At 35.3% G+C, this 27,623-nt stretch overlaps 1 protein-coding gene and 1 pseudogene across 1 annotated transcript in view; one reads left to right on the top strand and one right to left on the bottom strand.

The window, feature by feature from the left end:
- Positions 1 to 27,623, bottom strand: part of Dach2 (dachshund family transcription factor 2) — a 477,574-nt gene that overhangs the window by 72,822 nt on the left and 377,129 nt on the right. The window contains exon 5 of the mRNA XM_090327134.1: positions 963 to 1,121. Within this exon, the coding sequence (XP_090183260.1) occupies positions 963 to 1,121 (159 nt within the window). The remainder of the gene's footprint in view (positions 1 to 962; positions 1,122 to 27,623) is intronic.
- On the top strand, positions 18,848 to 19,120 carry LOC150041122 (NADH dehydrogenase [ubiquinone] 1 beta subcomplex subunit 3 pseudogene; annotated as a pseudogene).

The following is a 27,623-nucleotide window of genomic DNA, read 5'->3' as shown; positions in this document are numbered from 1 at the left end:
CCCATTTTGACACAAAAGGTTTCCTGAGTCTTTGAGGTAAAAAAAAAGATAACCAAGTAAATTTGTACAAATTAGCTCTACTTAGAACTAAGCAATCATAGTGCTTATAATTGTATGGATCTCAGGCAATTCACCATTATCTTTCCTTTTTGTAATTTTGATTCCTCATAATAACCATAAGTTCATGTATTTTTACCTATATTGTTATAAATTTGCACAGTCAAGTTTTAGAAAAGTTTTTGCAAAACCCAACAGTGACAAGGAATTCAACCCCCAGTTTGTGTGTATACAACCAACATTTATTTAATATTCTTTTTTTATTGTGATTGATTGAAGGGTAACATTATATTCACCAGATAGAAGGTGCATTACTTCACAAACATTGTTACCTTTTCTTATGTTTTTGTCCCCATTTCCTGCTCCCCACCCCCACCCCTCATCTTGTTTTCCCCCTTCCCTATCATATTTCAGATAAAAAAATATACAATATACACATATACATATATATAATATACCAGATAACAAGGTAAGATACTGTAACATAGGGGATAACCAAGGGACAACAAAAGAGATGAGAAATAATATTAAGCACATTAGTACATTAAGAGCAACAATCACAGATTATATGGTGCTTTTTTCCATATCCTGGAGGTCCTTTCATTTAGCCTCATCCCATATGACCTTATGTATCTAGGTTTTTCCCTATTGTAAACCTCTGCTGGGAGAGTGTAAGGTTTATACTAATTATACAACCAACATTCTCAACTACTTTGCTGTATAGCCCACACAGACCTTGCCAGGAACCTCCATTCTGTGACTCTGTACTTTATCACCCTCTGTGACTTCAAATCATTAAACCTGATTGATGGAAAACAAACGAATCCCTCTTATTCCAAGGAATCTAGTGAGTGTTGGTTTATATTTTTCTCAAGACATATATTTTAGGAACATAATATACATACGATTGGTTAGCAGGTGGTTCTGCTGCAGTGGATTGAGGGCAGGAGCTCCTGCAAGGCCTGGCTGGCCAGCCAATGCTGCATGAGCAATTCCATGTTGAGGTCCAGGAGGAGCAAGGGGAGACTGCATCTTATCCTTATCCCAAGAAGATTCACTTCCACCTGAAAATGTAGACATGTAAAAATACTTCAACTTGACAATTTCCCAGAAGTAGGTCTGTTGTGATTTGTTGTTTTTACAATTTCCTAATCATTAATTTTATCTCTAAAACAAATACTATTATTGAATATGGGTGAATTGAAAGCTTTCTAGGGATTTAAGCAAACTCTTCAGACTGGAATCATTATCACTAATAATGTAGGTCCATTAGCCCCACTGGATGTCTCACCAAACTTTGAATGAGAATGAATAAGGTTTAGATGCCTATATGACCACTGCTGCTTCCCATTCCAAACCTCTAACTTTCACATCCTTAAAAAACACACACTTATAAAAGCATAGGAATATGCAAAAACATACAGTAGCAATCATAATTATCTCATTTTTGTAGATTCAGCCCTCAACAAAAGCATTTTCATGCATCGCAGACTTTGGTAAAGTCATCTAGGCAAAATATGAAACCCTGGTTTCTATTTTTGAAATTATATTTTCCTTGGATTCCCCACACTATAAACCACAGCAAAATGTACATAAGGGCAAGTAACTATATTTTCATTATACACAGTGGCGTTCCTATTTTGTTTGGCAACTAGTGTACTTTGTGGGCAGACCATTACTTAAAAATATATAGGAAGCAGCCACCAAATGATATCTAGGACATTCTTTTAAGGCAAATACTTTAAACAAAAGGCTAAATGGTTAAATTGCAATCACTGCAGTAACAGACTGTCTGGGTTTAGAGAACAGAGTGTTTTTGTAGGCAGCTCTGTCTGTGTGCTTGATGTGCTCCATTCATTCAAAGGTCAGTGTTTCTGCCCTGTTTCCCATGCTGATATTGTGACATTAGCATCTCCACCTGGATGATAGAACCCATCTGCTGCCTAAAACACTGGCCTTCTTCTGTATGGAGTTTAGAACTGAGCCCCTGGGGTATGGTACAAATTGTATTTATTCACTATTTTTAAAATGATACAAAAATCAGCGTCCTTCCATTTTCAACATTCAATATCATAGTTATTTTCAAATCTTTTTGTTACCTCCAAGGCTTTGTTCATATGAGTACACATAATTTCAAAGTAAACACTGCTATATAGATTTAGGTATCATATTTATAAAACATAATGGCGATATACAAGTCTATTGAATTTATGTACTATAATTTACTAAATATTGGACTTTAAAATTTCTTTCAAATTTTTCACTATTACGAATTATGTTGTAACAAAAAGGCTATTATAAATGATTTCATTGCAGGCAATTACTTCCCTGGAGTGGGAATTTGGGGTCTTACAAAAACCTTTTTTTAATACTTGGAGAATATTGCATTGCATGCACAACTTCTCTTTCTTTAGTCCATACAGTTGGGTCCATATCTTGGATACTGTTAATTGTAATCACAAAAATATGGAAATTTACAGATATTTCTTTGTTAAGTGACTGCATTTCCTTCAGATACATACCCAGGAGTGAGATGTTTGTATCATATGGTAGTTTAGTATTGAGATTTTTTAATAGCCTCCCAACTGTTCTGCATAATAGCTATACTAATTTACATAAAAATTAGTATTTAACTCACATTCTTCTAAAATATCTAGTAATAGAATGCTTACTACAGTTGTCTGAAAAGTGATGGCTCTATAATATTATGATGCAATTCAAACATATTTGACAAAAGCCTAGAAGCCAAAATAATAAAAATGTTTCAAATGGACATAAAGAAACCAAACAGAAACAATAATTTTACTTATTTCCTTACTTATGTAACTGTGATACCTTCTGTACATCACCTTTATAATTTTAAGGAACCCAATAGTAATACTGTAAACAACATCAATGAAAACTATTTTTACCCCTAACCTCAGATCTCTCATATGGTCAGAATAGAGGGTTTCAACATTTAGCTGTGCATTGTTTTTTTTAAAAAAATCATCAGGAAAGCAAATAAAACATTCACTGAAATCACAATAAAAGGATAATTTAGTAAACCAGTTACTATTTCCTATTCATAGTGAGCAGTGAAGCTTTTTAAAAATCCATAAACTACAATATCTGTGGTCTTATGTTTCTAAGACAACTAACCTTAAGTGGATCATCTGCAAGGATTTTCATACTTTCAAAAGATTTATGTTTTGTAAAATGAAGTTTTGTGTGTCTTTTGAAACTGAAGAGGAGCAATAATATGAAACAACTATTATAAATTGGAAAGCACACTTTAATGGCCACTTACTAAGTAAATGTATAAGATAGCACATTTAAAAGCATGTACTTGAATATGAGAAAGTTAAATTTATAAAAAAAAATAACCTGTACTTACTTTAAACATTTTGTAGCAACAACCAAAGAAGTCACATTATTTGAAAAGATAACTTGAAAATGATTTTTCCATAATTTTTACATACACAAAGAACCAGCAGCCAAATGGCAAGCAAATTATGCAGCATATGGTGAAAATCAAGCTTCTCTCAGTCATACAATACTTTGTTTAGTTAGAATCTTGGATGAATGCACATTGTTAGGTTAATTTAAACACCATTTAGCCTTTTAGTGTAAAATCTGTTTTAAGTCATAATGGTATCATTACATTAACAGAGTTCTTTTCTTCCTGTAAAAGCAGTATGGTATCTAAAGTGTTAAGCAATATACACAGACACAAACACAGACGGCAGTCAGACAGACAGGCAGACCGACACACACACACACACGCACACACACGCAAACATATATATATATATATGGAGAGAGAGAGAGGAGGAGAGGAAGAAGAAGAAGAAGAAGCCCAAGAAGAAGAAGAAGAAGCAGAAGAAGCAGAAGCAGAAGAAGCAAAAGAAGAAGAAGAAGAAGAAGAAGAAGAAGAAGAAGAAGAAGAAGAAGAAGAAGAAGAAGAAGAAGAAGAAGAAGAAGAAGAAGAGGAGGAGAAGGAGGAGGAGGAGGAGGAGGAGGAGGAGGAGGAGGAAGAGGAAGGAGAGAAAGAAGAAGAAGAGGAAGAAGAAGAGAAGGAGGAGGAAGAGGAGGCTGAGGTGGAGGAAGAGGAAGAAAAAGAAGAAAAAGAAGAAGAAGAGGCAGTGGAGGAGGAAGAAGAAGACCTTTCTGTCCTTGCTGAACTTGGAATTGACTTTGCAGTTTTCCTTCCCATTCATGCTGTGACCATAATCACCTAAACACTTATAACTCTCCCACTCACCTCTGGAGTCTCTGGATTGATTTGTATAGGCCTTTGTCTAATATGGTTCTGGCATCGTCAAAGTAAGTTCTCAAAAACAAAAATAAAGGCCAGTTATGATGATGTAAGCTTGTCATACTAGCAACTTGAGAGTCCGTGGATCAGAGGATCAGAGTTTGAGGACATACTCAGGCAAAAAAGAAGCTCGAAAAACTCTCTTCTAATCAATGGCTAAGCAAGGTGATGTGTTCTGTTATATCAGCTACAAGGGCAGTAAAATGCCTGGGTGCACATCTGTCATCACTACTGATCAGGTCACAAGCTCAAGGTGGCCCATGAAATGAAGAGGAAACCTACTTTAATAATAACCAAATCCGGTGGGTGGTGCAGTGGCTCACGCCTATAATCATAGCTACTCAGGAGGCTGAGATCTGAGGATCTCAGTTAAAAGCCAGCCTGAGCATGAAAATCTATGGGACTCTTACCTCCAATTAATTGCCAGAAAACCAGAAGTGGCATTGTGGCTCAAGGGGTAGTGCAGTAACCTTGAGTTGAAGAGCTCAGAGTTCAAGCCCCATAACCAACAAAAAAAAATAACCGATGCAAAAAGACACTGGAGGCATTGCTTATGTCATGGATTATAAACCTATCATGTATAAGGCTCTGAGTTCACACCCCAGTACCATTAAAATAAATGAAGAAAGGAAGCAAAGGAGGGAAGGATGGTGGGAGAGAAGAAAAGAAGGAAAGACGGAAGGGGAACTAAAGGAGTATCAGAAAGGACAATTGGAAAGTTGGGGGAAAAAACTGAACACAGCATTATTCAGCAAAGAATAAAGGAGTAATTTAGTCTCATGCCCAAAACAATGCTTACATTAAACACCATTCAAAGGATTCTAAGAACTACATGAAATCTCAGGAGGTGTGGTTGATAGAACAACATGTCATTTAAGTGTGGTATCAATATATCAGCATCACTTTGAAAGACAAATAAACCTACAATCTTAGCATCACCATCATCCTAAAGGGTCTGGAGTCAAGTTTAGAAGCTTCAAAAATTAATAGGTATCAGGTAAGTTTATTTTGGAATATAACAAGAAATCATTTCTTAAGTGTACTCAATAATTAAACATTAAGTATTCACCTAAGGCATGCTCAAATAAATTGCTTCTGATTCATATATTGTTCTAAGACTTAGGCTGGCGTATTTCACTAAGTAAATGTAAAACTCAAACAAAGTCCCAGTACATTTGTTTCTAAATTAAAATGCTGCAAGGTGTAAGTATTCCCTGTATGCCATTTTAAGACACAGTGACTAAAACCTGAACATTGCATTATTGAATTTCAAAGATTAGCTTAGATGTATAGGGAATTAAAGCACATGGAATAAAAGCACAGTGCTCAACTGTACAACCTGCTGAGTAACTCTAGACATGGCAAGAAAATGAATTTTTCTGACATTATTACCAACTGTAAATGATAAACTTATCTTAATCACTCTCCTGTGGATTCCACAGATCACATTTATTGCAATTATCTTGGTTTTTCTATTTTATTTTCTTGAGCAGAATTGGTTGGTAAAATATTGCTCCATTACATATAACCTATATGTTGTAGCTAATGTACAAGGCAAGTGTGTGTGTGTGTGTGCATGTGTGCGTGTGTGTGTGTGACAAGGCATTTTCTTGACGTTTGAATGAAATTACTGTTAGTGTAAGTTTTACAAAGATGCTCAAAAACTAATATAAGTTACCCTTCTATTAATTACAATAATATATATTTAAAAAACCTAATATAAGTTCAAGTCAGTGACAGTGTTTTTTATCTGAATATGAATTCCTTCTGTTATCCATAATAGTATGTGGTCTGTCTAAACGACAAACATATTACCAAGTCAATTTGCAGTAAATAATCATATAATACCACAATCTATCTTTTCCCTTTTGTCATATTTCTGAAATATTGAACATCAACTGCTGAGTATACATGATAAAGATTTATTTTAAAGAATGAGCTCCTAGAATTCATGAGCACTGACATGCTTATGTGAAAAAATACCTCAAAAGGCAGGTCCCCAGATAAGGCATGCTTTCCTAACAAAATACAAAGGATGATCTGAATATGATCTATAAAGATAGAATAAGGGTCAATCACTGGTGGCTCATGCCTGTGATCCTAGCTATTTAGGAGCCTAAGATGTGAGGGTCATAGTTCAAAGCTAAGGTAGGCAGGAAATTGGAAGTGGTGCTGTGGATAAAAGTGGTAGAACATTAGCCTTGAGTAAAAATGCTCAAGGACGGCAGGTGGGCCATGATTTTAAGCCTCACAACTGGCAAATTTAAAAAAAAAGCAAGATATTAGGATTTAAACCTTTATTTTATATTTTAACTAAATGTTAAGTATAACATTGTTTCCCTAATAATTAGAATATTGATAGCCAGATACAAATGGCTCATTTCTGCACATTCTTCCTACTTAGGAAGCTAAGATCTTAGGATTGCAATTCAAAAACAACATGAGAAAGTTCCTGAGACTCCTATATCCTATAACTAGCAAAGAGCCAGAAGTGACGCTAGTGATCTAGTGGTAGAGGATCTAGCTTTGAGTAAAAACACTCAGGGAAAGAATGTAGGCTGGTTTAAGTCCAAGAACCAGCACACACACACACACACACACACACACACACACACACACACACACACACAAAATATTGGTCTCCACTAATGCTTCTACCAATACTAAAGAAAGAGTGAATTCTGAGGTAACTGATGAAAATTGCATCTTAACATCACTCATTGTGATGGCTTCTGTGTATGTACAATTGAACAGATCCAGAGGCTAGATTATTGTTACATATAACTACTTTACAACATAACACTTCAGTTTAATGCCACTAATACAAGCCCAGGGGTTGAGTAATAAAACAGCAGAAATAAACATCTAAGCCTTTTAGGAATACTTTGCAATTTTTATTTAAAATGTGAAAATAATATGAATGTCATTGAAGGTGCTTTATTGATCACAATACTCTTGTTGATAAAATACATTTTAAACATATACATTGATATGTTTCCAGCCCTGGCAGGAAAGTCCATGAGACTCTATCTCCAATTAATCAAAGAAAAAGTGCTAAGTGGCACTGTGGCTCAAGTGATAGATTGCTCGCCTTGAAACAAAGGTGCTCACAGACACTGCCAGGCCCAGGGTTCCAGTCCCAGACCCTGTGGAGAAGGATGAGGAGGATGAGAGGATGAGGATAGGGATGATGTTGATGATGAAGAGGAGGAAGAAAAGGAGGAGGAGGAGGAAGAGGAGGAGGAAAAAGGAAGAAGGAGGAGAAGGAGAAGCAGAAGCAAGAGAAGCAGAAGCAGCAGAAGAAGAAGAAGCAGAAGCAGAAGCAGAAGAAGCAGAAAAGCAGAAGAAGAAGAAGAAGAAGAAGAAGAAGAAGAAGAAGAAGAAGAAGAAGAAGAAGAAGAAGAAGAAGAAATAATATAACACGTTAGTAAGCCAAGCATTGCTGGTTCATGCCTAACTATATAGGAAACTGAGATCTGAGGATCGTGGTTCAAAGACAGCCTGAGCAGGAAAAGCTAAGAGACACTTATTTCCAGTTAAACACTAGAAAACCAGAGTGGAGCTGTAGTTCTACGTGGCAGAACTTTGAGCAAAAGACCTCAGGGACCACACTTAGGCACTGAATTCAAGCCCCATGACTGACCAAAATAATAACAGCAATTACTTAAAATATTAGTTAAAATCTATTAACATGGGTTGGGAGTGTGGCCTTGTGAGAGAGTGCTCCCTTAGCATGGATGAAGCCCTAGGTTCAGTTCCTAGGTATCACAAAAATAGAAAAAGCCGTAAGTGGTGCTGTGGCTCAAGGATAAAGTAGTAGCCTTGAGAAATCTCAAGAAGATTGCCCAGGTCCAAAATTCAAGCCCCAGGACTGGCAAAAAATGCAAAAATTTACTAAACAAAGCACATAATTCAATTATCCAGACTAAAGTAGTAGGTTCTTTATATACCTGATGGATGGTGTTCATAAGAGAAAAGGTTTCAGACAACATTAAAAGAAAATTATAAAGGAGCACACATTTAAAGTTGCTCTCAACACCAGTTAGAATTCCTCTCAAATTTATCTACAGTTTAACGTACCAGTTACATAATACTTTTGCTATTTTATTACAGTTAGTTTAGCCAAATAAGTCACTTTTTTTTGGTTGTTCATGGGGCTTAAACTTTGAGTGTGGAGGCGCCCTGAGCTCTTCAGCTCAAGGCTACCACTTTACTACTTAAGCCACAGCACCACTTTCAGTTTTCTTATGATAAATTGAAGAGTATCACAAACTTTCATGCCTGGGTTGACTTTAGACCGTGATCCTCAGGTCTCATCCTCCTGAGTACTTAAGATTACACGTGTGAGCCATGGACACCTGGCCAAAGCCATAATTTTAAAGCTAACATGATAAACAAAAGAAAGCATGCACAGGACTGGTCACATAGAATAATTCAACTATTTTTGTCTTTTTATCCACTTACTGAACTAATACACTTATAATGATGTTATTTCTACAGGTATAAATACTATTCTGTCAACATAACCAATAAAATTGTTTTAAAACAGTAGTAGACTCTGTTGGAAATGAACTTTACAGCTTGGAGGAGAGGGGAGCCGGAAGAAGTGGGAGAAAATGAGGGAGTAGGTACCAGTGTTTAAAAAGAAATGTGCTCATTATCTTACTTAGGTAACTGTAATCACTCTATTCACCTTTACAAATAAAGATAAAAAATTATGCTTCCATAGTTTTCTCTAGATAGTGAAATTAATTTTACCCAATATGTTCAAGTGAAGCCATATGATTGTTTTACTTTCAGCAAATACTGAAATTAATTATTGCTTGCATGGTAACATTTCTTGTTGGGATTTTACCCTGTCTGTGTGTATGCCTTGCAGTCTTGTTAGAATGAGATTCCTGACTGGCATCATTTGTCAAGCAAATGTCTATTGAATAAAGACAGATTCAAAATGGAGAGGGAGTAGTAGGGCACCTGTTCCAAATCCTAACAAAAGTTAAATATTGGGCCATGTACTATATTATCTATGGGAATAAAGATGCTTATGGTGGCTTAGTTACCTAATATCTCATGAGAATACTTCCATATATTGTGGTTACCATAACAATTAACTAAGATAGAACTCCTAAATATCATACAATTGAATATTCAAGCTAATATTTTAATACTTCACAACAATGATGGAAACTTTTTAATTATCAACTAATACCACATCTCCAATATAAGTATTTGTTAACAATACTGCCAATATAAGATGTTGAGCACTAGTGATTCCTAACATCAATAATTTACAAATCAAACTTGTATCATTTCTTCATTTAGCACATTTATTTACAGACACATATGTATGCTAACATACTGCTCTTAACATATATTGTATAATCAGGTATGTTAAAACATTAAAACTGAAGAACTCCAGATACAGTTCTATTGGGCTTCATCCAACAACTTATCAAGTGGTTTAGCAGATGTAATTACTGCCAAATCTTGCCAAGGATTTGAAATATGTCCATTAATTCAACAATTCTCAATCTGTCCATCAGTCAGTCATACATACTTAAAACATATTACTGTCACAATATAGTAAAGCAGTGTGTTGAAAATTATACAGTTAAACTTTTAGTAAGTGGAAATATACACTAGAAACTTAAAAAAAGAAATCACACTAACTAAACCAGTCCTTGTTTCTGAAGTTGATATATAATATATTGGAAAATAGTGAATAAATACAAAATATATCCACGAGAAACATCTAGCTAATCCAAGAAGGATTATGAAAGCTAATCAGTTTTGAATATATCCTGGTATCCACTGGGGAAAACAAAGGCAAGATGGTTCCTTTCTTCATTCCTTTCACTGTCCAGTGGTTAGCTGATAATTAGTGGATATTATTCTTAGACTTCTTATAAGAAAGACTGAAAGGAAGAACAAAATATTTGATAAGGTAAAAATAAAACTATGATGATAAGATTATTGCTTAAAAGAAGAGGAACGAATCTGGCATGAAAGTGAGAAATGTACAGAGAAAAATATTGAAGCAGGAAATACTAACCATTTTACTTATCTAAAAATAAATCTCCAGACTTAAATATTACAGAAAGTCTTAAATTTTGGAAAAAGAGATGAAGAATTGAATCAGTTAAAACTCAATGAATGAAAAGGATACATTCCGAGAAAAGTGTTAGATAATTCTGCCCTTGCTTAAATACAAAATGGTATGTGAGCAAATTAAGATGGCTATATCGTTAGGTGATATAATTTTACTGGTGCAGTCTTTCATACATGATCCACTGTAGAATGAAACATTATTCTGAATTCATGGCAACGCATGTGTTAAAAGTGTCATTAGAGTGAATGCATAAAAATCATGTGTCATTGGAAAAATACAGGGCAATTCTGGGCACTGGTGGTTCCTCAGGAATCTGAGATATGAACATTGCTGTTAAAAGCCAGCCTTGGATGAAAATCTGCAAGCTTTTTATCTCCAATTAACCACTAGAAATCCAAAAGCGGTGCTGTGGCTCAAGTGGTAGACTGCTAGCCTTGAGCTGAAATGCTCAGGGACAGTGTGCAGGCCAGAGTTCAAGCCACATGGCAGATCAAAAAAAGGAAAAGAAAAAAAAAAGGAACAAAAACTGAGCATACGCATGTATGTGAATTTAGTTCATGAAAAAAGGAAAAAAGAAAGAAATGAAATAAAAGGAAGTGAATCTAATATTAAACTACCAACACAGACATATATTAAACAAGAAATATTTCAGTGATGTGTATACAGCTCCTTATATTTAAAAGATTCATAAATAGATTTTAACACAATGATTAATTAAAACTGCAATTAAGGGTTATCAGCTTCTATTTAGAAAAAAATACAGCACTGAATGCTAATACCTGTGGGAATTTCACTCACTGAACATTTCGTATGAGCCAGAAAATTCTTTAAAGCACATTGAGCTTGAGCTTCTTGAAGCATACCAGAAACATTCATCTAATCTTTTAATTACCATATGTGGTAGATACTATAATTAGCGACATTGTACAGGGAAAAGGGAACTTTCAAAAATTTTGATTATATTGCCATTCTCATACTATCAGTAAGTAATAAGTCAGTAACAATTTTATCAGGCACATGCTAAACCATTTTTTCTCAACTGATGGATATACTATGTATATACTATATATATATATATATATATATCAGTACTCTAAATTGAGAAACTGAATGTTCACTGAAGTAAACAAAATCCCTCAATTGTTACTTCCTTTAATATTTTTGACAATATTGGTGCTTGAATTCAGGGACCTGTATCTTACTTGGCTTTCGTGCTCATAGCTCCCAATTTACCATTTGAGATACAACCCTCATCCAAAATTTTACTGGCTATTGTAGAGATTAAATATGAAGAATTACAATGCTCAGACTACCTTTGAACTGTGATCCTCCAGATCTTCCTCCCCTAGGATTATAGGTGTTAGCCACCATGTGGTTGCATTGTTTTACAAATCAAATCTGATGGGGGGTGTGGGGGGGAGGGTAATGGGTACCAAGACATGTGAAAGGGTATCAATGTATGTGAATTCATGCACCTTCTATCTGGCAAATATCATGTAACCCTTTTACTAATTACAAAAAAAATAAAATTAAAAAAATAAAAAAAAAAAACAAATCAAATCTGATCACAATGGAAAAGTCTATATCTATGACCCACTTACATGCCTTTCAAAGATATAAGGCATCTTGGTATCTATTTTTAATTTATCTTATATTTTTATTAGCAAATATTAGCTGTATAAAGAGTTTCATTGTGATGTTTCAATATATGCATAAAATGAACCTCCATCATAGTCTTCACCTTTAGTATATTTTACAGGTCTTCCTCTTCAAAGGAAGGTTTTTAAAATTGCAAATGATGGGCCCGAAATGTGGCCTAGTGGTAGAGTACTTGCCTAGCATGTAGGAAGCACTTGGCCTGATTCTTGAGTACCACATGCACAGAAAAAGCGGGAAGTGGTGCTGTGGTTCCAGTGATAGAGCACTAGCCTTGAAAAAGCTCAAGGACAGTGCCCTGGCCATGAGTTCAAGCCTAAGTACTTGCAAAAAATTGTAAATGATATGAGGTAGTGTTTATTGGTCCATTTACTATAAGATTAATATTGAAAAACTTGAAAATGAAAGAGGCCACATACATAACTAAACAGAAATAGAAGAGTAAAAACTAATGGTTTAAAAAAAAAACAACCACTGAAAAGAGGACTGAGCATACAATACTGAGTGCCACAACTCAAAAGAATAATTTAAGTAAAAAAGGTTGCATTATGGCATCCAATAAGATTGTCACTGGAGAATGAAAATTAAAAGTCAACACATCAAAGTATTAAAAATATACGTAACTAACAATACAATAAAAAATATCATAAGTAAGCGGGGCACCAGTGACCCAAACCTATAATCCTAGGTACTCAAGAGGCTGATATCTAAGCATCACTGTTTGAAGCCAGCCCAGGCAAGAAAGTCTGTGAGATTCATCACCAATTAATGAGTAAAAGAGACTGGAAATGGAGTTGTGGCTCAAGTGGTAAAGTATTAGTCTTGAGTAAGAAAGCTCAAGGATTGTGCCAAGGCTCTGAGTTCAAGCCCCCATACCCCAAAAAATATAAGTAGTAAGAACCTTTATAAAATTATTCCTTTAATTTCAATTTTTATTCCTTTTTCAACTACACATTTTTCAATACACATTACATATGACTGTTTTTCATAAAATAACTACATCCTTTTTTAGAATTTATTAACATTGATTTTTACATATATTTCAAATGTCATGTTTAATGAACAAGTATTCAAGAAGGGAATCTATACACACAATCACTGGCACATAGATTATAGAACACAATTAAAATTAAGCTGAGGGTTTATATGTCCCAGATACATATTGATCTATGTAAATAAAATATTATGTCTATAGAGTAAATAGCCCATCATAGATTTTTATGTCTATGTAGTTATATTTATATCTCCAAGACCATGTCCATAGCCTTGGGTACACAAATATTGAGTCATCACTCTTGTACTGTTTGAATATAATGTCTACATGTAAGGATACCATGCACCTTTTGTTCCTTTGGTCTTGACTTATCTCACTCAACATCATTAGCTCTAGTTTCATACACTTCCCAGCGAATTTTCTTATTTTTATCTTGTCTGTTGGTTATGTAGAATTCCATTGTGTGTGTGTGTGTGTGTGTGTGTGTGTGTGTATGTGTGTGTGTGTGTATGTATGTATCACATCTTTTGTATCCATTCATCTGCAGTAGGGCATCTGGGTTGTTTCCATTGCTTGGTGATTGGGAATAGTGCAGAGATGAACATGGCTGAGGAGGTGCCAGTACCATAGCCTGGGTTATGATGCTCAGGGTAGATGCCTAGGAGTAGTATGGCAGGATTGTAGGGAAGATCTAGTTTCAGTTTTTTTTTAAGAAACTTCCAAACTGCCTTCCAGAATGCCTGAACTAGTTTGTATTCCCAACAGCAGTACAACAGAGTTTCCCTTTCTCCACAACCCTGCCAGCCTAAAGCCATGCACAAGTATTAACTCAAAATGAATCAAAGACCTCAATATCAGACCTGAACCCCTGAAACGGCTACACGATAGAGTTGGAGAGACACTGGAACTCATAGGCATAGGCAAAAATTTCCTGAACAGTGTCCCAGGGTCACAACAGATTGGAGAGTGACTTGACAAATGGGACTACCTAAAAATAAAAAGTTTCTGCACACATAAAAACATAGCTACTGAAAGAGAAAGACAGCCAACCAACTGGGAAAAGATATTTACAATAATACACCAGACAAATGCTTAATATTCAGTATCTACAGGGAACTCAAGAAACTAATCCCACCCAAGCCCAACAAACCAATCAGTAAATAGGTAAGGGAACTAAACAGAGACTTATCAAGAGTTTAAAATGGCATGAAAACATATGAGAAATTGCTTGTCATCCACGATCTTAAACGAAATGCAAATAAAAACAACCCTCAGATACCACCTTACCCCACTTAGAATGGTCAATATTCTGAACTCAGACTATGACTACATCCTTTTCATAGTTGCAGCCGTTTTATATTATATGCTAAAGGTATGACAGGAAAAATGAAAAAAAAACAAGCATGAGATAAAAACAGAACCAGACATTGAAATTTATCAATGTGAGAGTGGTCTCTGCTCATTGTATCTAACATTAGAAAAAGAAATATCTTTTTTTTAAACCAAGGCACGTAGGGAAGTATATTAGACATGAACTCTATAACCTGGGAGGGAAGGGAGAGAAAGTTGGAGAAAACATGGGAAAGGGTAACAATGTTCAAGAAGTAATGTACCCAATACTATACCAATGTCACTAATCCCTCTATACATTACTAGGATAATAAAAATAAATTTAAAAAACCGAGGGAGGGAATGGCTTTAGTTTTCGCCGTTAAGTATAATAGTAGCTGTGGGTTTGTCACAAACAGCCTTTATTATACTGAGGAATGTTCCATGGATTCCTAGTTTCTCCAGAGCTTTTAACATAAAGGGGTGTTGGATCTTGGCAAATGCCTTTTCTGCATCTATTGAGACAATCATGTGATTTTTGTCCCTACTCCTGTTGATGTGTTGAATTATATTGATTTCCGTATGTTGAACCACATTTGCCTCCCTGTGATGAATCCTGTTTGATCATAGTGTATAATTTTTTGCTAAAATCAGGAATGAGACAAGGATGCCCACTCTCTCCACTCCTCTTTAACATAGTATTAGAATTCCTAGCCCGTGCAATAAGGCAAGAAGCAAGCATAAAGGGGATCCAAATAGGGAAAGAGGAAGTAAAACTTTCCCTCTTTGCAGATGACATGATCCTGTATTTAAAGAATCCTATAGACTATACTCCCAAGCTCCTTGAGCTGATTCAAAACTTTGGAAGTGTAGAAGGGTATAAAATTAACCCTCAAAAATCAACTGCCTTCTTCTACGCCAACAGTGAGAGGAATGAGGCAACAATCAGGAAAGCAACTCTTTTGCAATAGCCTCAAAGAAAATAAAGTACCTAGGAATTACTTTAAGTAAGAATGTAAAGGAGGGCCAGGAGTTTGGCCTAGTGGTTAAAGTGCTTGCCTAGCATGCATGAAGTCCCGGGTTCAATTCCTTGGTACCACATACATAGAAAAAAGCTGGAAGTGGTGCTGAGGCTCAAGTGGTAGAGCTCTAGCCTTGAGAAAGTCCAAGGACAGTGCTCAGGCCCTGAGCTCAAGCCCAGGACTGGCAAAAAAAAGGATGTAAAGGACCTTTTTGATTAAAACTTTAAAACCCTGAAAAAGGAAATAAAAGCAAAACTGAGGAAATGGAAAAACCTCCCATGCTCCTGGATTGGAAGAATCAACATTGTGAAAATGACAATCTTGCCAAGGGCTATCTACAAATTCAACGCAATACCCAGCAATATCCATATGTCATTCTTTAAAGAAATAGAAGAGGCAATCCAAAATTTCATATGGAATAATAAAATACCCCGTATAGCAAAAACACTTCTTAGCAGAAAGAACAGTGCAGGAGGAATTTCAATACCAAACTTTAGACTCTATTACAGAGCTGTAATAATCAAAACATGTTGGTAGTGGTACAAGAACAGGCCTGAAGAACAATGGAATAGAACTGAAGACCCAGATATTAAACCACAGACCTATGGCCACCTAAACTTTGACAAAGGAGCCAAAAAAAAAATAGAATGGAAGAAAGATAGCCTCTTCAACAAGTGGTGGTGGCAGAACTGGTTAAGGACCTGCAGAAAACTAAAGTTGGATCCTTCTTTGTCACCCTGTACTAGAATTAACTCCAAATGGATCAAAGATCTGGAGGTAAAAGCCGATACTCTGAAAACTTTACAAGAAGGAATAGGAGATACACTAGACCTCCTCAGCACAGGTCGAAACTTTCTTAATAAGGACCAAGAATCACAACAAATCAGAGAAAGGCTGGATAAGTGGGACTGCATTAAACTGCAGAGCTTTTCTATGGCAAAGGACATAGCTACTAAATTAATTAGGAAGCCTACAGAGTGGGAGAAGATCTTCACCAACCACACAACGGACAAATGCCTCATATCTAAACTATATCAACAGCTCAATAAATTCAATCAACCCGAAACGAATCTCCAAACTAACAACCATCCCATTAAAAGATGGGCCAAAGACTTACAGTCTTTTCAGAAGAAGAAACAAAAATGGCCTATAGACACATGAAGAAATGCTCAACATCTCTGGTCATAAAAGAAATGCAAATCAAAACAACTCTAAGATTCCACCTCACTCCAGCTAGAATGGCCAGGATCAAGAAAACTAATAACAACAGATGCTGGATGGGATGTGGCCAGGAGGGATCACTACTACACTGTTGGAGGGAGTGCAAACTCATTCAACCACTATGGAAAGCAGTATGGCAGTTCCTCAAAAGACTAAACATAGAGCTCCCCTATGACCCAGCAATTCCACTACTTGGCATTTATCCAATCATCCAGAAAGAAGGACATACTAAATCCACCAGCACAACAATGTTCATCGCAGCACTATTTACCATAGCAAAGATTTGGAACCAACCTAGATGTCCCTCAGTTGATGAGTGGATCAACAAGATGTGGTATTTGTATACAATGGAATTCTATGCTGCTGTCAGAAAGAATGACATTGCCCCATTTGTTAGGAAATGGAAAGACTTAGAAAAGATCTAGTGGTTAAAGTGCTTGCCTAGCATGCATGAAGACCCGGGTTCGATTCCTTGGTACCACATACATAGAAAAAAGCCGGAAGTGGTGCTGAGGCTCAAGTGGTAGAGCTCTAGCCTTTAGAAAGTCCAAGGACAGTGCTCAGGCCCCGAGCTCAAGCCCAGGACTGGCAAAAAAAAAAAGATCATATTTAGTGAAGTAAGCCAGACTCAAAGGAACTTAGGCTCAATGGTTTCCCCCATTTGTCATAATCAGTAGAAACCTTGGGCTCTCCTAGCAGAGATTTGTAGTAGAGCAAAACCTTGATACATAAGGCTGTATAGTATGAACCTAATTGAAAAGACTTCCAGGATATTGAAACAAAAGCCATTCAATGAACGATTGTCCTTAATGTACTATGTTATCTCTCATCTCTTTTGCTGTCCCTTGGTTATCTCATATTGTTACTGTATCTCACTTTGTTACCTGATATATCAGATATATTTGTATTTGGTTATCTGAAATTGGATAGGGAACACGGGAAAACAAGATGAGAGGTGGGGGTGTGGGGGAGGGAAATGGGGACCAAGACATGTGAAAGGGTATCAATGTATGGGAATTAATGCACCATCTATCTGGCAAATATCATGTAACCCTTCTATTAATTACAATAAAAATATATTTAAAAACACCACGGGAACATATAGTTTCAAGAAGTAAATATATAATTTCAGTATTGTCTCAAGAAGTAAAATAAAATGGTTTATAAATGTATTACATTTTGTTGAGCTGATATTTTTGCCTTTTTTTTGATCTTTTAGGTGGCCAAAGGGGTGAGCAAAAATGTGGGGAGGAAGTGTTAACAAATAGAGCCAGGTTATTCAGAAGACATTATATGGGAAATGAACTATGCAACTTTTGGGTAGGTATGGGAAGAAGAAAAACTGGCGGAAAAATGAAAGAAGAGTGTACATTGTCCAAAAAGAATTATACACATTACCTGACATAAAATAGTAAACCCTCTGTACAACACCTTTTATAAATTTTTCAAAGATATTACAAACTTTGAAGACAACAATGAGGAATAAATTCTGAAGATATACACTAATTTTTCTAGCTATCAAGGAGAGGCAGTACCAATTTATTCTCCAAATAAATATTCAATACTCTATAGACTGGTTAATAATAAAAATATCTGATAATGTTTTTACTCCTAAATTGTTCTCAGCATGCATTTTTTCAAAGGAAAAAAATCAATCATTCTCTAAAAGCACTTCACGCACCTTCTACCTGGTGAATGTAACTTTAACCCGTCTATACATTACCCCAACAATAAAAAAATACAAAATAAAAGCACTTCATAGTTTACCTGCAACATAACCCCACGCATACATAGATATATTAAAAAGATATTTCCAAAATGTGATTATATATCCTTCTCTAATGGCTACAGGATCCTTAGCATCTTCAAAAATATATATCTCAAGGGTAGTTGAGATAACTAAACATTTAAGGCTCTGTCCATTACTTTAATATTAAATTTCAAATTTCAGGAAAATTTAGAGAGAGATTGTTGTCTAAAATAGCAATGACATAATTTAGGATGCTGAGATGTCTTTGAAAACTGATACGTTTCCATCTTTAAATTGTTTGGATTTATCTTGTCAGAGAAGTTATGGTATTCTCAGAGGATGAAATACAATAAAAAACTCATAAATCAAGGTTGAACATTGAGTGTCCTAAGAGGTCAGATTGCTGCCAGAAATGGGCCCTGGACATGAACATGGACATGTGCATAGTAAATTTGAACTTCCAGATTATAGACAGTGGGAAATAGAAGGGACATCATTAGAAAATGTGCAGAAGAATCTGGCTCCACAAAGTCTAAGGGATCCATGGGCCCGCAATGTTGCTTGGAGATACATGGGTGGCTTTGCAAACAGCTGTTCCTTCCTTGGTATAATATTTAAAGGTTTCAAGTGGGGATTTGCTGCATTTGTGATGGCAGCAGGGGCTGAATATCTGTTTGACTCATAATAAGAACAATGACCACTGAAGATAGTACATGGAAGTATCTTATTACTTCATAACCCTCGTAAAAATAATATATGTTCATGGTAGTCAACTGTCTCTGTGATTGTTCCTTAATAAAATAGTTAAAGCAAAAAAAACCCATAAATCTAGCTTGCTTAAGCATATACCAGTTCATTTTAAAATTTACACATACAAACTATGTATTCCACATACAAGTCCTGGTTTTGTTTCAGAATATTCTGTCCCCCAGGCTACCAAGTCCCAGTGCTTACATACTATTAAGTACAGGGACATAGCTGCAAAGATGAAAGATTAAAAATGCATCTGTTCATGACATAGGCTCTGCTGGCTCAGTTTACCAGAGCTAGGAAAGATTCTATAAGCCAAGGTGGTCGAGAGCTTTTGGTAAATGAACAGACTCATATTCAAAAAAGGCAATCTGGAATATAGTCAGACTAAAAATAAATTCATTATTTGTGCCTGCAACTGAAAGAAAACCCTCCTAAATTTTGTAATTAGCTTTTTCAAGTTTATTTTTTCAATATGAATACTTCAAAGACAATAAAAATTCGGGGGCAGGGAGTTTGGCCTTGTGGAAGAGTGCTTGCCTAGCATGCACAAAGACTGGGGTTCAATTCTTTGGTACCATACACATAGAAAAAAGCCAGAAGTGGTGCTGTGGCTCAAGTGGTAGAGCTCTGGCCTTGAGAAAGCCCAAGGACAATTCTCAGGCTTTGAGTTCAAGGCCCAGGACTGGCAAAAAATGTTAATGTATATGCCTCTTAAAATTTTAACTTCTATAGAATGTGTGCTATTATAATTCATGATATAGCTTTTTATGAACATTTAGAACAAACAACAGAATAGATTCAATCTATAAATTAAAATTCAAGTAACTAGCTCCTCATGGATGTGTTGGAGGATATTTTTCATTTATACATTTACACATATACATTTTATATTGATAATTTATTACATAATATAAAAAGTAACATAGGAAAAACGAGTTCCAAATTAAGAAGCCTTAAAAGCAACGTTGGCTAAACTCCACTAATGGCTCACACCTATAAATATGAGCTACTCAGAAGGCTGAGATTTGAGAATAGCAGTTCAAAGCCAACTTCACACAGGAAAGTCCATGAGATAATCCAGTAATCCTGACCCCGCCCCCAGCAACGCAAATAAAAACCAGAAGTGGGGCTATGGCTCAACTGGTCAACTGATTAAAAAAATACTTTTGAGCAGTGAAAGCTCAGGGGCTGTCCCAGAACTGGCATGACATATTTATTCTTAAGGCAAGTTTGGGGATAAAAGGTGAGAAATAATAATAAAGAATAGCAATAATAATAACATTTTCCAGTCATGAATATGGACTCAGTCATATATAATTACTTCATGCAGTCTTGATCATTCAAACTCATTTTATAAACTAAGTATGAAAGTTTTACATTGTTGGACAAACTGAAGTGGAAAAGCATATATTAACATATTACTTTGGCAAGTCTAGACATAAGATAATGCTGCCAGACTCAAAGGAACTTAGGCTCAATGGTTTCCCTCATTCGTCATAATCAGTAGAAACCTTGGGCTCTACTAGCAGAGATCTGCAATAGAGCAAAATCTTGATACATAAGGCCATATAGTATGAAGCTAATTGAAAGGACCTCCACGATATTGATCAAAAGCCATATAAGGAATGATTGTTGTCCTTAATGTTGTCTCTCATCTCCTTTGCTGTCCCTTGGTTATCTCATATTGTTACAGTATCTCACTTGGTTATCTGATATATTGAATTTATTTGTATTTGGTTATTTGAAATTTGATAGGGAAGGGGGGAAAACCAAGACGGGTGGGGGGGTAGAGGGGAGGGTAATGGGTACCAAGACATGTGAAAGGGTATCAATGTATGTGAATTAATGCACCTTCTATCTGGCAAATATCATGTAACCCTTTTACTAATTACAATAAAACATTTTTAAAAAAGCAGTTAAAGACGCTAAATCATTAAAAAAAAAGATAATGTTGCCAGGTCAAGTCTAAGAAGAGCAGGGATATGAGCACATAAAAATACCAGAAATCTCAAACTTAAGCTCTTTGCCCTCTTTTTCCTTCTCAGTTACTAAACAGGGATGAAATTTGCAGGCTTCCAATGGAATTCAGAATCTATTATGTAAATGATACATAAAATCCTCCTTAGTAAAGAAAAAGTCAAAGTAAATAAACCAGTCTTTAACAAAGTATCCTTGACATGATAATAAAGAAATCACTGAGGTGTTTGTTTTTTATTTTTTGTTTCTTTCAAATACTGTTATATGTTTATTTTTTATTTTTTTATTTTTCATATATTTTTATTGTAATTAATAGAAGGGTTACATGATATTTGCCAGATAGATGGTGCATTAATTCCCATACATTGATACCCTTTCACATGTCTTGGCCCCCATTTCCCTCACCCCCACTCCCACCCCTCATCTTGTTTTCCCCTCCTTTTGCTAGTATATGATCACAGACCATATGCTCCTGAAAGTTATCTTCAGAAAAATATGGTAGAGTGATAGCTTTGAGCAAAGATAGCTCAGACACAGTACCCAGGTACTCAGCTTTACTCCCAGAACCTAGCAAATTTGGGGATAAGTTATGTGATTATACCTGCTAAATGAACAAATTTGTGGATCAAGGAAAAATGCCTTTTTATATTTTTACTCCTTCTATTTTAATGAATGATGAAAGTAAATTCTAATCCATTATTATTTTTACAAAAGAAGCAAATTGACTGCATGTAAATATTTCCAAACTTTTTTTTTCCTAAAATGTTCAGTTGTTTTCCAATTTTGAAGCATATTTCCAATTTGGCAATAGATACAATAAATATTGAGCAGTCTGGCACTTATTTGGAAAGAAAAGTAAATTATAGTTTGTCTTTGAGTACAGGACATGTGCATGTTGTTTCAAATGGAAATAGGCTGCTTATCATGAAATACCATGGACTGAAAGGATTTGATGTCTAAAGTGCTCAATGGGAATATACTATCTAAAAATGTATTAACCTTTTGAGTTGATATGAACACCTGGACCTTTGTTTTTTTCCTTTAAATACTGGTTACATATTTACCACGTACCACCTTGATTGTATTTTAAGAAAAATATTAACAGCTTGCATCCTCATACCAATGCCCAGATACAAATTCCAAATGTTTTGTCACATTTCTTGTAAGCAATGCCATCTGCCAGAGGTGGCATTTCATGGCTGTTTACGCTGACTCCCTCCAAGAATTCATCTGCCACTATCTAATGCTGCCTGAATAAAGGGGATTAAGACTCTGATGCAACAGAGACTATTGATAATTTGGTATAATTGGGAAGAAATGAAGATAAATGAGGTTGAGGATGGAGAGGCAATTAGTTGAGCCGCCTGTACAGCTGTGTTCTCGGCCTAGCTCCCCTGGCCTTTTTTTCACTGAGGTATGTGCAAATTAACCGTAATGACAAATATACACTTCCCAAAGCTCTTGTACTTTGTAAAACTTGAGAATTCACTTTTCACTTTTGACAACTGAGTTTGTTATTTGGTAAAGCTGTTTTGTATGTGATCTTCCTAATATCCGCATCACACTCAGGGTACCTGCACCTGCTGTACTCTGGGAATTATTCCCCCTGCCACACTCCACATCCCACTGCCTTGCTTTCAGTTGATTGCCGGCTACTGTTTACCATCTGAGAACACGGAGGATTCAAAACCGATTTTACCTTAATTGTGGTCCAGTGTTTAGGAAAGATTGGCAGTGTTTCAGTTTTAGATGATTAAAAGCCAAGGGAACTCTTCAGTCAATGAAAAGAAGCTTTTTCATTGTAAGAGAATATATTCTGCAAACAGAATTCTTTTTCTTTTAATAGTTTGTAATCACAAGCCAGGGTCAAATTTAGAAACTAACTTAAAGGTATGGTTATGCCGAATACGTAGTTAAGGATGATGTCATAGGAATTAAAATAGTTTGATATTCAGAATCTCCACTGAGAGCTTAAAATTTTTGTGTAATGAAACAAAATCACTGTTTCTTTTTGTTGTTATTCCTTCTGAGAAAATGATAAAACTATATTAATAGAGAACATGTAACTGTACCAATCAAGTATGGGGTGATGAATGCCTTTGTCTACGCTATTAAAATTGGTGTGACAAGAAGATAAATTCATTTTTAATATTTTATTTGCTTCACTCACATAAAAATCAAATAAAAATTTGAAAAAAGAAAATAACCTAAATCTATTGATTTCAAGACAAGCAGCATGCTAATTATAAATGCTTATCAATCCAAGCAACCATGCCCAGTATAATGACTCTTTATAGTTATCTCTTTTTTCTAAAGGTTATCAGATAAATCTTTTATTAATTTTTATCTAATCTGTCGAATATGTTAGCCACAGGAGGGTTATGATTATTTAAATTTAAATTATTCAAACAAAAAATTCAGGTTTGCAGTATTACTAGGCACACTGTAAGTAACATGAAGCCAGTCACAGGCAGCTAATTCTTATTTTGTTGAATTGTGTAGAACAGTCCAATCATCACAGAACATTGTTTTGGTCAGCACTGATCTAGATGTCAAATTCACACCTTCTAGTAGCAAAAACTACTTGAGGTAAACTATATGGAAACTTCTAACAGTTTTCAATTTATGAAAGTTTTCAATTTATGAAAGACTCAGAATTTGTTTTTTTTTTTAAAGTGGAGCACAGAGAGTGCAACTTTAAAAGCTTTAATCAAATTTTAAGATATATTTTCAAAACACCTATATCGTTCTAAGACTCTGGAAAACTTGAATAAAAATTATACATTTGTTCCTTTGAGTCTGCCTTACTTCACTTAACATGATTTTTTTTCATCTTTCCATTTCCTTACAAATGGAGCGATGTCATTCTTTCTCATGGCAGCATAGAATTCCATTGTGTATAATTACCACATCTTGTTGATCCAATCATCAACTGAGGGGTATCTGGGTTGGTGCCAGACTCAAAGGAACATAGGCTCAATGGTTTCCCTCATTTGTCATAATCAGTAGAAACATTGGGCTCTCCTAGCAGAAATTTACAATAGAGCAAAACATAGATACATAAGGCCATATCGGATGAGGCTAAATGAAAGGACCTCCAGGATATAGAAACAAAAGCCACATCATATGTGATTGTTGTCCTTAATGTACTTTGTTTTCTCTCATCTCTTTTGCTATCCCTTGGTTGTCTCATATTGTTCCAGCATTTTACCTTGTTATCTGATATATTATATATATATATGTTTATTTGGTTATTGGAAATAGGATAGGGAAGGAGGGAAAACAAAATGAGGGGTGGGAGTGGGGAGAGGGAAATTGGGACCAAAACATGAGAAGGGATATCAATGTGAAATAATCCACCTTCTATCTGGCAAATATTATGTAACCCTTCTATTAATTACAATAAAAATATATGAAAAAAAGTTTATACATTTGTGAGAGCACTGACATTTCCCCACAACTCTCCTTAAATAAATTGGTACTAAAAATATTGACCATGAAAACAAAACATCAATAAAAATCATAACTTACTTATTTTATAAAGAAATGAGTAAAAATCAAAGAAATAGCACACTCCAATTCCTAGTAATACATTTAATATATAATTTACCACCTAACATATTACTTTAGTGCATGTAGCGGTAAATTCTAAATTAGAGCATATATTTGAGAACTTTTCATAAAGATGTCTTTTAATCGTTATGTGATTTAAATTTGCTAGTTTCAATCGGATCAAAGCTCTCTCTATATAATAAAAGTCAGACTATTAATACATAAAAGTTTGATACATCAGCAGCTTTTAAAATTTGTTATTAATGCTGAGAGTTTTACCAAGTGGTAGAGTGTTTGCCTAGCATGCACGAAGACCAGGGTTTGATTCCTTGTTACCACATACATAGAAAAAAAGCTGGATGTGGTGCGGTGCCTCAAGTGGCAAATCACTTAGCCTTGAGAAAAATCCAAGGACAGTGCTCAGGCCCTGAGTTCAAGGCCCAGGACTGGCAAAAAACAAACAAAAAAGACAGCAATAGCCAGCACCTATGGTTCATGCCTGTAATCTCAGAAAGCTGAGATCTGAGGATCTTGGTTTGATGGCAGTCTGGATAGGAAATTCCATCAGACTTTTAGCTCCAAAATTGCATGTCAAAGACAAACCTATAATTAGACTGATAGTTTATCTGCTAATTTTTACATATAAAGAAGGAATATCTACCCTTGTTGTTTTCTGTGATGATCCTGGGGCTTGAAATCATGTCCTGGGTACTGTCTCTGATCTTTCCTACTCAAGATTAGATAGTCTTCAATCACTTGACCCATAGCTCTACTTCTATTTTTTTGGACAATTAATTGGAGATAAAGATCTCATGGACATTCCCACTTAATTTGGCTTCAAACTGTGATGCTCAGATCTCAGATTCCAGAGTAGCTTGAATTATAGGTGTGATCCACAGGCACCTGTCTTGAAGAAGCTCTTTCCTTGTTGATTGTCCATACTGTTCTTTTAGTGTATATTCCATTTATTAATTTTATTCTATTGATTTGATATCCATTTTTATTTTTAAAGGCTTTAAGATAAAAAATTAAGTTAACCGATTAGGGTATTTTTGTAATGTGGTCACTCATGACTTTCTTTTTAGTAGTACTTTTGCTATACCTTACAAATTTTGGTATGTTTTCTGTCATTTTATTTTAGAAATTTTAATACCTCAAAATTAGTTCAATGACTCACTGTTTGTTCCAATGTGTGCTTTACACATTTTTATTATCAAATACTTCTACGTTTTTTATTGTATAGGTAATATACAGAAGGGTTACAGTTACATTAGTTAGGTAATTAGTACATTTCCTTTTGAACAATGTCACCAGCTCCCTCATTCTCTCCTAGCTTTCCCCTCCTACTCCCCTTCACTCTCAAGTTGCATAGTTCATTTCTAATATAATACCTAGTGGGTTTCCCAGCTGAATTGGTTCACCATTTGTCCCATATTTCTATGCTTTCCCTTCCCCTCCAAAAATCAGGTAAACTTACATACAAGACAAAAGACACAGAAATCAAAAACAGTGACAAAATAAGTGGAGGGACAAAGAAAAGAAGTACAGTATACAATTTAAAAATAACCCTTCTTGTTTCCATTTCTTGGAGTTCATTTCCATAAGCATCATTTTTTATTATCATATATGCATATAGCTATAATTTTTATATTTTTAAGTTACAAAGATACCTACTATGAAACTGTAGCACCTTTTTTGCCTGATAATAGGGCATGAACTCAGGGCCTGGATACTCCAGGCTAGCGCTCTACCAATTGAGCCACACATCCATTTCGGGTTTTTTGTTGGTTAATTGGAGATAAAAGGCTCATAATCTTTGTTGCCTGAGTGGCCTTTCAACCATGATCCACAGATGTCTTCCCCTGAACTGCTAGGATTATAGGGATGAGCCACCAGTTCCCAGATTTACACATATTAGTACCAAGTATTATTTTGTAATTATCATTCAATGCATAGAAGACATGTAAGAGATGGCTAATTTACCAGCTTTTAACTGATTAACTCAAAGGCTAGAAGACCTCATTGGGCCTCCTGAGGGTTTCAGTTTCATTTTAAGTCAAATGATTTAGTTGATCTTAAACATGACCTCATGAAATAATTTCAAACAAGGCTCTAATATTCCATGATTCTATGAGTTGAATCTCTGTACATATTTGCTATAAAATAAACTGTAAAAATGCTCAATGAGATTCTAACTGAAAATTTCTGCAGTGATTACTGTGGAGGGGAAGAAGAGGGATGAGAGAAGAGTGGGTATGTAAGTAAACAGGAGCTCTTGATAGTGCTTGTAGAGTTGTGTAATGGGCCACTAACATTCATTTTATGCTTTATGGGTTTCATATGTTACAATTTGTTCTCTTTCCAATATGTTGACATGACAGGAAAATGAAAATACACACTTAAGTGTCTTTGGCTTCCTTGTTTGTTTCTGAGAATGAAATTATTTCATGTTACGGTGAAAAATGAAAGTGCAAGGGGAGATGTTTTTCTACAAAATCCTGATCAGATTTGATGGGATTCCACTCCACCGAGAATACAAAACTAATTTTAAATAATTGTCATTTCCTTGTAGGGCAAAAATTTTGTATATGTATCCATTTTTAAATAGACCAAAGAAAAGCCTGCTGGATAATTGATTTGTAATTTGTGTAAGTCACCCTTAAGCCAGAAAAAAATGCAAGGATACCCAAGAGATTTCCATTCACAATTATGTTACTTATCATTAATAAGTTCAACATCTTAATGAGGATGTACTGAGCCATACTTTATATCAAACATAATTCTAATCTCTTCTAGCCATTCATCTGTAAAGAACCAAAACCAAGAGTATGCACACTGATAAAAATAAATTCAAGAACAGAAGAAGCTTGACAGTAGAGCCTTAATAGCCTTCTTTGCTGGTAGAA

This window comes from Megascapheus bottae, chromosome X (assembly GCF_031878675.1).
Source record: "Megascapheus bottae isolate mThoBot1 chromosome X, mThoBot2.hap1, whole genome shotgun sequence".
NCBI classification, from domain to species: domain Eukaryota; kingdom Metazoa; phylum Chordata; class Mammalia; order Rodentia; family Geomyidae; genus Megascapheus; species Megascapheus bottae.
Note: the sequence above shows the minus strand (reverse complement) of the source record. Positions and strands in the feature narration are given on the sequence as shown.